Genomic DNA, 12,669 nt, shown 5'->3' with positions numbered 1-12,669 from the left:
CCCCAACTGCCCCAGCAACAGTTACCTTCACCTCATGCACACGCCCCTACATGGGGCAGATGGGATACACATTGGGAGAAAATAATATGTTCCAAGGCATGGCAATCCCGAAGTATGCAAAGGAGATGCTTTTGTGCTGTTGACATCCTTTCATCTGTGTAAGGTGATCGACATGCAGCAAATCTTTGGGATGATGTAGTTTCACATGGTGCACATCTGCTGATGGCCAAAGAGATCAATTCATCAGAAGCACATTCTGGTACAAGTGCCAACATGAAGGAATGAACAAGTGTTATTGTAAGTTGTTGTTTTCACCGTTGACCTCTTTTACCAAGTCAATGTTGCCAATGATTGGCATGTGCCATGATGACAGTTCACAGTTGATGCCATGTTTTTGCCTCTCAGCTTCTAGTATTGTTGCAAAATCAATGCTAACAGCTTCAAGGCTTGCTTGCAAGTTTGAAGCAGATCTTTGAGCATCATACTGGACATGAATGCTGGTGATGAATTAGTTCATAAAAAGCACAGTTTACTGAAAAAAATTCGACTTTGTGAATTTCTAAGTTGAAGAGGGGAAAATATTTTCAAAAGTGAACAACTGCTTTCATTTCAATAATCAAGGGGGTAAAAACTTGCTGATTTCTGACTGCCTCCCTTTCTGTTGGCAGAAAGGAAAGGAAAGAAGACACTTTTCTGTTAGTAGAGGAGTTAATAACCAAGGGGCAGAGATTTAAGGTGAGAGGTAAAAGGTTAAGAGGACAATCTAAAATCCATTGTATAAAAGAGTAGTTGAGTTTGAAATTCTTAAAATTTTTAAACAGTATTTAGATATTCAGTTGCACTGCTATTGTCTCAGAGCTAAGCACTAGGAGCTCAAAAATGGAATTAGTGTTGATGGAATCTTTGTTGACCAGCACAAACATGATGGACTAAGTGACATCTTTCTGTGCTGTAAAAGTCTATGAGTCCTTTCTTTACGTCAATATGCTTATCCCACCTTGATTCAATTATCTCCCTGTCTTGTAACCCTACTTGGCCTGAAGAAATGCCCTGATCTTGAATTCAGAAAATCAATGGTCAAAACACTATTAACTAGTATGTACATATATAAGTTATCAATGTAAAAAGTTGTACCAACTCTAAAATGTTTGCAATAATGTTATCATTGAAAAGTATATATTGAGCATTGTTATAGTTTCAGAGATAGACAAATTGTCTGAAGAATTAGTTCAATTAAATATCAGTATTAAAATTCACGTAAATTGAATCTTTTAGTTCAAATTCAGCATTTCACACACTTTGTGAAGCTTAACATTTTCTTTTAATGATAATACTCTTAGACTTTGCAAGCCAGAAAATAGGTTATCATTAGGTTCTGGAGAAGCAGTCTGTTCAATTAAGAGCTCTGTGGGGCTGAACATTTTAATTGTTTGGTGTCCCAGTTCTTTAGGTGGGGCCTGTTTCAGTAATTTCCACAATAGGTTTGTTTCCAATTTCGTTCCCACCCTTAGTACAAGCCTGGACAGTGAAATTGTACCTTTATAGGGTATCAAATCATTCAAAGTCACAAATGTCTGGAAGCCTTTATAATGCACCTGACGCACAGGATGCCTGGAGTGGTAGATTCAATATGTATATCTCAATAGGTCCTGAAGTATTTGATGAGGTTGAAAATGTGTTGCTGGAAAAGCGCAGCAGGTCAGGCAGCATCCAAGGAGCAGGAGAATCGACGTTTCGGGCATGAGCCCTTCTTCAGGAATGAGCCCTGAAGGAGGGCTTATGCCCGAAACGTCAATTCTCCTGCTCCTTGGATGCTGCCTGACCTGCTGCGCTTTTCCAGCAACACATTTTCAGCTCTGATCTCCAGCATCTGCAGTCCTCACTTTCTCCTATTTGATGAGGTTGTTGAGTTTAACCAAATTGATATTGATCCAAACAAAACCAACAATACTCTATTGAAGTAATCCAGTAAGATAACCAGCAATATCTAACAACACTGCTCCTTGTGCTACCATGAACATTACTTGCCACAATTTAATAACAGTGGCTTGTGTAAGATGCCAAACCAGTATCACAGAAGCTTTTGAGACTTTTAAAAAAGAAAAGTTATATACTTGCTTATTTAAATCAGTTGCAATAAAAATATTTCAACTGGTTTTGCAACTGTTGCAAGTTGTATTTACATTCGAAACATTTCCTTTCTAACGTTTAATATTAAGAAAGTAAACTAAATTGTTGCAATCTTACACATGATGGAGAAAGTGAGGACTGCAGATACTGGAGATCAGAGTCAAGAGTATGGTGTTGGAAAAGCACAGTAGGTCAGGCAGCATCCAAGGAACAGGAGAATCGACGTTTCGGGAAAAAGCCCAGGGCTCTTGCCTGAAACATCGATTCTCTTGTTCCCCGGATGCTGCCTGACCTGCTCTGCTTTTCCAACGCCACACTCTCGATCCTACACATGGTGTCCAGCTTTATGACTAACACAAGAATGAGAACTATCAAACTAATGTCAGAAGTTCATGGATGCCTACTTCAGCTGCCTGATTCCTGAAGTAGCATTATTTACTTTAATTTTGAAACAGCTGATTTCAAATAAAATTTACATAAAGAAATAGCAAAACAGCTACCTTCTGATCCACTTTAAGAAGCATTCACTTCTACTTAGACTTGTAATCTAACTGTAAAATGCAGTGTGGAAATTGGTGATATTACAGCTTAACGTATGGGTAATAATGTATGGGTTTATTCCTGATGAAGGGCTTTTGCCCGAAACGTCGATTTCGAAGCTCCTTGGATGCTGCCTGAACTGCTGTGCTCTTCCAGCACCACTAATCCAGTATGGGTAATAAAGTTCATTTTACGTTGCTTTAACCTAAGTGTCAAGGAGTTGTTCAGATCACTTAAATAAAAACTTTTGACAATAATCTGACCATCCTCTTAATTGGTAATTTGAAATTTAAAAAGTAAAAAAAGAGATAAAAGAAATCTATTCTAAAGTTTTATAAATTCCTTCAACTTATGTAAGAAAATTAATTAATGAAAATTACATCAAATTTTAACATTTTCTGTACTTCACGTACTTCTAGTGTTTCAGGAAAAAAACATAGCAAATGGATATGTATCCTGAACTGAATGAATTTGTACTCCATCTCTGCACAATGTACATGTGGGCTTATTAGAGTTTGGTGCATCAGGTAGACTCCATGGTATATTAACTGCAGTCAAATTCTAAACACGCTGTTGATATAGATTGCTGATTTGGAACTATAATTAATAAAAATAAAGCTTTTAACATATTTTAAAATGTAATAACTTACATTAACATAACATATTTTATAACTCCAAGATATTCTAAAGCACTTACAGTCAATTAAGTACTTTTGAAGTGTAGTTACAGTTGTAATATAGGGAACATGGCAGCTAATATGCAACTTTCCTACAAATGGCAATGGGAAAATTTGCCTAATCATCTGTTTTAAATGTAGGTTGAGGGATAAACGTTAGTCAGGGCACATAGAAAATTCCTCCTCCTGACCTTTGAATTGTACTTTTTTTTCCCCTGTGTTTTCAATGGATTACATAGATAAAGCCTCAGTTTAAGGTTTGCAATGAAAAATAGCACCTCCAACAGTGCATCATCCTACCTCAGTATTGCTGAAAAATCACTTATATGCTCATATTTCTAAAGTAGAAATTGAACTGTGAGTTTACTGACTGACTGGCAAGAATATTACCATTGTGCCATGGCAGGTACCATTCTGAAAAGGAGGAAGAAATTAATGAAGGAGAAAAACCGAGAACAGGATTCTACAGCATTTGCTTAAGGTTTTATCTCATTAATCATCAAACATAACTAGAAGTCAATACTCACAAAGGCAACATTTTACGATAGATTTTACTGGATCAATTTGGATGAGCTACCATTCTTCACATATTTATTGGATTTCTCCAAAGCCTCAAGTGGATTTTGAAATGTGGAATCTAAAGTTCCATAAACAAATTGTGAGACAAACGATGAAGCATTTGGAATTGCAACAGCAGATAGAACTCTTAAAAATTGGCATCCAGGAATAAAATGTCAGCACTTTGGTCATTTGTTCAGTGTTGGAAAACTCCAGAGGTTGCCTCTCGATGGCAAATTGGAGGGCAGCAGAAAGAATAGTTGACTTAAGTGTAGTCACATGAAAAATGTCATAGATGACATGTTGCAGATGACATAAAGTGCATTTGTGTGAGAATGGCACATGATAGGCATGTGTGGCACACTATGACTGCAGATCTCTGACAGAAATGGTTACAAGTAGCAGCAGCAGCAAGTAGAATTTTTTTTTGAGAGTGTGCCCTGAGCAAAATTATTGGCCTAACTTTGTTGAAAAATGATACACAAAATATTATTATGAAATCAAACAACTTTTCATGAGTATGAGCCTGTTAACTGTAAATCACTACAAGTTTCTTTCCATTTAGGCCATCTGCCTTGTGAAAGCGGCATATCCTAAATCCTTTCATGAGCTTTATAAAGTTGCTGCATGTCCATATTAATTGCTGATTAAGCTTGCTATAGAAAATTAAGTCCCATAAATAATAGCATAAGTTGTTGGTAGTTGTTCATCACTGTTAAAAAGTAAACACTTGAAAATATAGAGTTTTATTTTTTTCAGGTAGTGAATTGTCGTTGAATTTTAAATTTGAATGTGTTTCTCATGTTTCCTTCCTATCTTAATTCAATCTTTCTCTCCATTTCCTTATTATTCTTTAAAGACCTGATGTGACATTGAATTCACTTTTTCTCAACCCTTAACTCTCATTGTTTGGAGGCGATACACTGTTGGCCCTTTTGTTGAAATGGTCCCCGATGCCCTGTTGCCCTTGAATGCCAATATCTACTTGTACTTTCAGAAATATTTTTATCTTGAAAGATGCAGAGAAATGTTTAATTAACTGAGCACACCAAGAAATGCCCAGCTCCTGCACAATCCAGACCATTAATATGTTGCCCTTATTGGCGAGGACATTTTATGACCAATTGCTGAAATGCTTTTAAATTTTGGCATTCATCCAACAATAACTTGCATTTATACTGCACTGCTAACATAGAAAAGCATACCAAGCTCTATAGATTCAGGCGAGGATCGCAAACTCATTTAGCCTGCTGTGCTATCATTCAGAAGTGCAATCTATCTGTTCTTGTTACATTTAATACATGCAAGATAAGATGTAACATACATAAGTGATTTCTAAAATAAAACATTTTCAAAAACAACTGACTACACTGTCTGACATTAGAATGGCACACTCAAGTAGAGAAAAATATCTTGAATTATACTCAGCCACATGTATTGGCATGGCAAACGTCTACAGTGGGACCGTCAAAAGATACTCAGCTGTAATACTCCAGCATCAAATTGTAAACACTTGCCATAAATTTACTTGCAGAAAAAATAATGACTTATTTTTACTGCAGCCAAATGTGCTGTTCACATCCAAGTGGCTCATATTGCACACATCACATTTTAAACCAGTTACAAACTGCTTACAGAAACATGCTCCATTTGTTTGGTGGCAAGTGCTATTAACACTGCCTGCAGGGTTACAATTGCATAGTTGGCAGCTGTAAATACACAGAACAACAACATAGTAATTTTCATAGTGGAACATTAACAATCATAAATTGTCCTCATCGCTCCACTGTAAAATTAGCTTGGGTTTGACAACCAAATGGTACTTTAAAAGTATCAAATAAAAGTTCTCACTTTGTTCATCAATTTGTTTGAAATATATTGTTTTTGGAGACAATGACCTAACATTTATTTTCATCAATTGTAGTGCACATGAGGATTGTAGGATGAACACATGTAAAGTTTTATCCCAAAACCTCTGCATAGTAAAGGAAAGAATAGCAAAGTAGAAAGGAGAGGAACAGACCAATTTAAATACCTAGCCATTCTGATTTAAAAATACTACAAACCTACAATAAAATAGTGCTCATGTATCATCCAGCTTTATGTTAAAGCTGAAGTTATTTTGGCCACATCCTATGGCATATGGCAAAATGAGACATTGATATTATAGTGAAATGATCAAAAACTGTGGTGTAAACATATAAGAGGAATGCATACAAAGGCAGCATGAAGTTCACGTTGAATGTTGAAAATTAAAGGGTAATGCTGGTTTGCATCCCATTTTGTGCTTCTCAATAACATTTGGATATATCTAGACTCACTAGCCTCACTGACTACCAATAAGATGCTGAATATAATTCAACATTAACAGCTCTGTAAGTTGCTGAGGCAGACAGAAGTAATTCTGGATTGTGTACAATAAGTAATCTCAGGTTCAGTGGAAAACATTCAAAACGCACGTTCAACTGTTTAGAAAATATAACAGAAATGCTAATTTCTGTTGAAGTAAACTCCTAAGTATTATAGTTTTGAAGAAATGAATTTCAAAAGTCCTTTTGACTCATTTGTTTTTAACTTATTTGTTCTGCTGAAACATTTCTGATGGTGTGAGCAGTAACCACATACTGTTTTGACATTACATTTAGAATGCAACGTGGAGTTCCCCATGGGATTTCCATCCTACTGGGCTGGATTTTACTTCTCTCCAGTAGCACATTGACAAGTGGAGGGCGGGGACAGTGGTGTAAAATATCATGATATGTGCTGTAACTTACTAGTCATCCCGAGTGCAATTTTATCGGAGACAGGGAGGCTTCAGACGGACCACTGGCCTTGGGACCATCTCACCGCTGATGGGAAAGGACCACACCAAGTATCCAGCTGAGTAACTTTGTATTAGGCAATGGTGGGTTACCTCCCCATTGGTGGATTCCTCACAATGAATTCCCCCTCCTCCCTCCTCAAGTCCAACCTCACTTAATTATTTTATTAAAGGGGAACTGAAATACTATTTAAACGGACCAAGGGGGGCAGGCAGCCAGGAATTCACCTGTTACTGATTTTTTTTTTTAATTTCCAAGTGCTTAGGTTGACTATTCTTTTACATTCGTAGCATGAATGTCAACATGATTAAGTACTCACATGGATGCAATAGTTGCTTCTTTGGTTTTTGGATGGAAGGAGAGATGATACTATGGAGAGCTGTGAAAGCTGAGCTCAACACTTACACACAAGGACAAAAACAAAGTACTGTGGATGATGAATATCTGAAACAAATACAGTAATCACTGGAGAAACTTAGCAGGTCTATTTGCATCTAGCAGAGGGCCATCAGTCTTTAGAATTCTCTTCCCCAACTGGTGGTGGAAGCAGAGTCTTTGAATACTTTTAAGATCAGGTAGTTAGATCTTTGATAAGCAAGGAGGTGAAAGACTACTTGTAGATTAATCAGATCAGCCATTGTCTTATTGAATGGAGGAGCAGGCTTGATTGGCTGAATATCCACTTCCTACTCATAACTTATGTGTTTGTATGTCTGTCGGCTCACAGAAGATGTTCTCTCTAGCTGTCCCTTGTATTTCATAATGTGTAATAAAGCTTGTTAATTTTCAACCTCAGGAGTGCAAATATCAACTTGCTATACCATCAAAATATATTAGAGCTTGTCCATATTTTTCTTTTCCTAAATGATGCAATTTGAAACTATAATGAAACCTGCAGTCAAATAATCATAGATTATATATGCTAATTTTCTGTAACATTGCTGACTGATCGCTAAATTATTGGCATTGTGGAACACCAGAAAAATGTGAATAATCTTTCTGTGGTTAAAAGGTACCTTTGAAACATTGTTTTTATAATTATTTTTCAAGATAAATGATCTGTAATATTAAAACAAAGAAATCTGATTACATTTACTCAGTAGGTGAAGAAAAACATCCAGAGCAATCAGTTTAAAAAGTTCATTTTTTATTCCTACGGGATTGATTCACTTTGCAAATGGATGTTATAAACAGTGATCTGTCAAAACTTGAATATATTAGTTATTTGTGAAGTTCTCCACCATTTCATCTATGCAATCAGTTTTTAACCAAGCTGCTTCTTAGAAGCAAGAGGTCTAACCAGGCAATGCATTTTAATTCACAGTATGACACTGAGTATTATACATACTGACCAGGAGAAGACTAAGCATGAAAGTACCAATCTGTGTTCCCACATTAAAAAAAATAGCATTACCCAGTGGTCTATTCAATAGTTTACTGGCTGAGGCAATGTACTGTGAACGATTACACCATATTGCTTTGGGCGAAGTTAATTCCAAAATTAAAAAAAATCTTGTTTCAACAACAAAAAAAGAAACTAATGGATAGGAGGGCTCTTCAAATATACAAACCACAGACTAATCCAGTTATAGGGCACTTAAAAATACTTTCATATACAATTTGACAAAATATGTTGCAGCACGTAGGTCCAGTTACACAAGATTTTGAACAGTCTAACCAGTGACCCTGAAAGAATCATTCTGATTTCCTGCCTTTCAATAGGTCTGATCTGCCAACTCACTGGTGGCAGAAGCAAGGTGATTTTGGCCTGCTGATGTCGGAAACCTGAAGGGCCATATTTCTGCACATTTTGAGCTAAATTTAATAATCAGCCTCATTTTGTTTTCATTGCAAACCACAAAATCACGCTTGGAAAATATGACTCAAAATAAACAGCAACGTGCCTTCCATTTTCAGGGTTAAAAGCAAATTATTGGTCCTTGCTCTGGTCACAGTGTATCCCACTCACTGAAGGGTCTCGATTGTCCTGTAACAAATCTGATGCCTTGATCCTATTAGATGGTACTCACATGGCAAACAATCAGTGAAATTAACTGAAGGATGTACAAAACCTAAAAATGCATTACATAAATAATTATATTTGGATTTGGAAGGTGATACACATTTATAGGAGGGCAGAACAGACAGTTCGCTGAGAAGATATTAAAAAATGACGTTAAAGTTATGTGTACACATCGTTGACCTTATTGAATCTATCTGGTAAAATAAACTTTTATCTTAACTTACGTTCACACAGTGGACTTCTGCATGAACATACTGCACCACAAGCAGCCAGGCTGAGGATCACATACACAATGCCTTGTATGTGCTACTTCTGATCAGTAGTGTGGGATACAAGGTTCAGCCAGGCATTTCTGCATGGATGGGTAGGGAAAATCAATGGATAGTGCACCTTCACCTATTTCTACATATTCACCAGTTACATAACAACATTGAGAGAAGCCTGATAACTCCACAACCATCTGATGAAGGAACAGCATTCCAAAAGTTAGTGCTTCCAAATATGTTGGACTATAACGGGTGTTGCGTGATTTTTAGCTTTGTACACCCTAGTCCAATACCAGCATCTCTAAATCAAAGGAACATAGGATAAACAGATGGCCATTCTGATAGTAAAGTCTGCTCTGCCATTTAATACTCTTATGGTGATCAAACATTTCAATGCCTTTATGCCATTGATAATCAAAATTTACTAATTTCTACTTTAAATATATTTAGCTTCCACAGCCCTATGGAGTACAGAATTACAAAGATTCACGACCCTTTGAGTAAAAACATGATTCTTTCTCTACATCTTAAACAACATCGCCCTTATATTTAAAATGGAGACTGCCAACCAGGGAAATATCTTGCCTGCATCTATCCTGTGCATCTCTTTCAGTATTTTATTGATTTCAATGAGATTGTCTCTCATTCTTTGAAACGCTGGCGAATACAGACTGAGCTTGGCTAATCTGTTTTCATTGGACAGTTCTGCCATTCCAGCAACAAGTCTGGTGATGTTTTGTAGCACTCTCTCTATGGCATTAATATCTTTCCTGAAACAAGGAGACCAAAACTGCAGGCAGTACTCCAATTCATACTATCAATTCCCTTTCATCAATTAGTTAGTAATGTTATCAAAAACCCCAACCAGTTTGTCAAACGTGACTTTCCAATCACAAGTCCAGCCTATGTCCAACCAGATTATTTTTATCCAAGTGTCCATTTGACACATTGTTTCTGATAGCTTTTAGCATTTTCTTTCTTTCTCCTGATGTAAGAATGATGCTTCTGTAGTTCCCTGTATTTTTACCTTTTACTCCTTTCTAAACAGTAAGGTGACATTTGCAAGCTTCTAATCCATAGGAATCATTCAGGATCTATGGAATTTTGGAAAGTGATCACCAATGCATCAATTATCTTTGTAGTACTTCCTTCAACACTCTAGGATGGTGACTATTAGGTCTCAGGGGCCAATCAACTTTCAGCTACATTAAGTTCTCTACTGCAACCTTCTTACTAATATTTATTTCACTGATCTCCTCATTCTCTCTATATAGTGGGATTAAAAAGAAATGTAAAAACCACTTGGTATCTATAGACTTATCATCACCTCAGGTAATAGTCATTGGAAAATGATTATTACATTTGTTAATCATTCCTTCTGCGATGTTAAAAGTTTATTAGTTTTGTTGTGCTAATATAACTTAGTTCAATTTTTTTAAACTTGTGACTCTTTTGTAATTATATCTTTGTTTCTATAAATATATAGAATAAAGTTTCTATATATTGGAAGATGTAAGCTTTCCATGGACAAAAACGCAACAAAAAAATTTCTTTTGTGAATTAAAAAGCAAACACCATAAATCATTGAGGGAATAAATGTGCTTTAACAGAAAATGGAAAATGCTTGCTATTTTCTTCAATGAAAATCAATAATTGAGTCACATTTATGAAATCACACATTTCTAAACCACATGTCTCCATGGTTTCCTTATCATTACTTATGATGTAAAACAGAAAAATATCCTGTTTTGTGTACAAAAGAACCCACTGTCACTGTAAGCCATAGTCATTGCTCATTATCCAATCTCTCATTGCAAAACCTGAATTCATGCTTAACTAATATGATAGAATGCGATCTAATTCATCAACACTGCAAATACATATGCATTTGTTTGACTAAATTTTCAGTATTTGTCTTTGGATTTTAAAAAAATGTAACAAAGAGTGAATGCAGAAGCAATTCAATGACATGGAAATTGATGGATTTCCTTACATGTTACAATTGTTTCCAAGTTAACTGCCAAGGTCTTTTTTTTTCCCAGGGTAAGGGAATCTAAAACTAAATTGCGTAGGTTTAAGGTGGGAAGGGAAAGACAGAAAAGGGACCCAAGGAGCAACTTTTTTCATGCAAAGGATAGTGCATGTATGGAATGAGCTGCCAGAGGAAGTGATGGAGGTTGGTACAATTATAACAGTTAAAAGGCATCTGGATGGAAGCATGATGGTTTCGCAGTTAGCACTGCAGCCTCATAGCACCAGGCATCTGTGTTCAATTCTACCCTTGGGAAACTGTGTGGAGTTTGCACATTCTTCTCGTGTCTGTGTAGGTTTCCTCCGGGTGCTCCGATTCCCTCCCACAGTCTAAAAATGTGCAGGTTAGGTGGATTGGCCATGCGAAATTGCCCTTAGTGTTCAGGAAAGCATATGTTAAAAAGATTAGCCATCTGATAAGCAGAGTTAAAGTGATAGAGTAAGGTAGTGGGTCTGCAAAGAATCAGTGTGGACTTGATAGGCTGAATAGCCTGTTTCCACACTGTAGGAATTCTATGGTATCTGTGAATGGGAAGGGTTTAAAGGGGTATGGACTAAATGCTGGCAAATGGTACAAGATTAATTTACAATATCTGATTGACATGGATGAATTGGACTGAAGGGCTTGTGTCCATGCTGCACAACTCTATGTCTCTAACTGGTTTATCACAGAAGAGTGTTTAAATAAAGTATTTGAGTAAGTGAGAGTCAGAGTTAAACATCAGAAAGTAGCCAGAGTAATATCACGGGAAAATAATTAAAAAATTATATTGACTGAATTATCCATAAAATAAAACACAAAATTTTATTCAGAGCCAAGTTGTCATTTATTTTATCAGCAGGAAAGGAACTAAATTAAATCTCAAGTAATTTAACAGTGATAAATACAAACCAATTATTCCTTGGGAATTAGATATTGTCTAGATGAAATTTTAAGGAATAGACTATTAACTACATATTCTGTCAGATCAATGAAATGATCATTTTGTGAAGAACTACTATATTAGTCATTATTGCTGCAATTTATACTGGTGATCTATTATTTAACTCTTATCTATATAAATTACATTTTAAATTCAATCATATACAGCAGAAAATTGTTTTACATTTTGCCATGATATCAGACTGCAAATAGTATAAAGTTGATTCCTGCTACTGGACCATTACTAATGATTAAATGCATTTTTTTTCAGGAAACGACTGCAGTTAGAGTGGAATACCATTAATCTGGATATCACCAGTTTATGCAAATCAGTAATGCAACCAAGAGCAGTAAATTTGAAATTTGAATTTCCTATCGTGGTATTGATTCTGTGGTGTCATGGTTATATTACTGAACTAATAAACAAAAACTTGAACTAATTGGCTAAAGAATACGGCCAGACTTTAATGCTATCAAGACTAACCTATTTATGTAGAGTAAAAATCTTGCTATGGTATTTTGGGAATTTAAATGGAAAAAAATCTAGAAATAAAATTTGGTTACAGTAACTGTGAAGCTAGCTAACATTATGTTAAAAATCCAACTGAGGGTGGAAAGCCTGTCTTTACCCAGGCTGATTGATAATGTGACTCAGAATTTTCTCCAACATTTCCTTTTTAACTGATCTGTGCAAGTCGAG

At 36.0% G+C, this 12,669-nt stretch overlaps 1 protein-coding gene across 1 annotated transcript in view; it reads right to left on the bottom strand.

The window, feature by feature from the left end:
- Positions 1 to 12,669, bottom strand: part of ush2a (Usher syndrome 2A (autosomal recessive, mild)) — a 929,735-nt gene that overhangs the window by 770,367 nt on the left and 146,699 nt on the right. Inside the window, 5 exon segments of the mRNA XM_072580162.1 lie at positions 332 to 497; positions 1,601 to 1,681; positions 1,952 to 2,089; positions 3,107 to 3,267; positions 5,541 to 5,614. Coding sequence (XP_072436263.1) covers positions 332 to 497; positions 1,601 to 1,681; positions 1,952 to 2,089; positions 3,107 to 3,267; positions 5,541 to 5,614 — 620 coding nt within the window.

This window comes from Chiloscyllium punctatum, chromosome 11, assembly GCF_047496795.1.
Source record: "Chiloscyllium punctatum isolate Juve2018m chromosome 11, sChiPun1.3, whole genome shotgun sequence".
NCBI classification, from domain to species: domain Eukaryota; kingdom Metazoa; phylum Chordata; class Chondrichthyes; order Orectolobiformes; family Hemiscylliidae; genus Chiloscyllium; species Chiloscyllium punctatum.
Note: the sequence above shows the minus strand (reverse complement) of the source record. Positions and strands in the feature narration are given on the sequence as shown.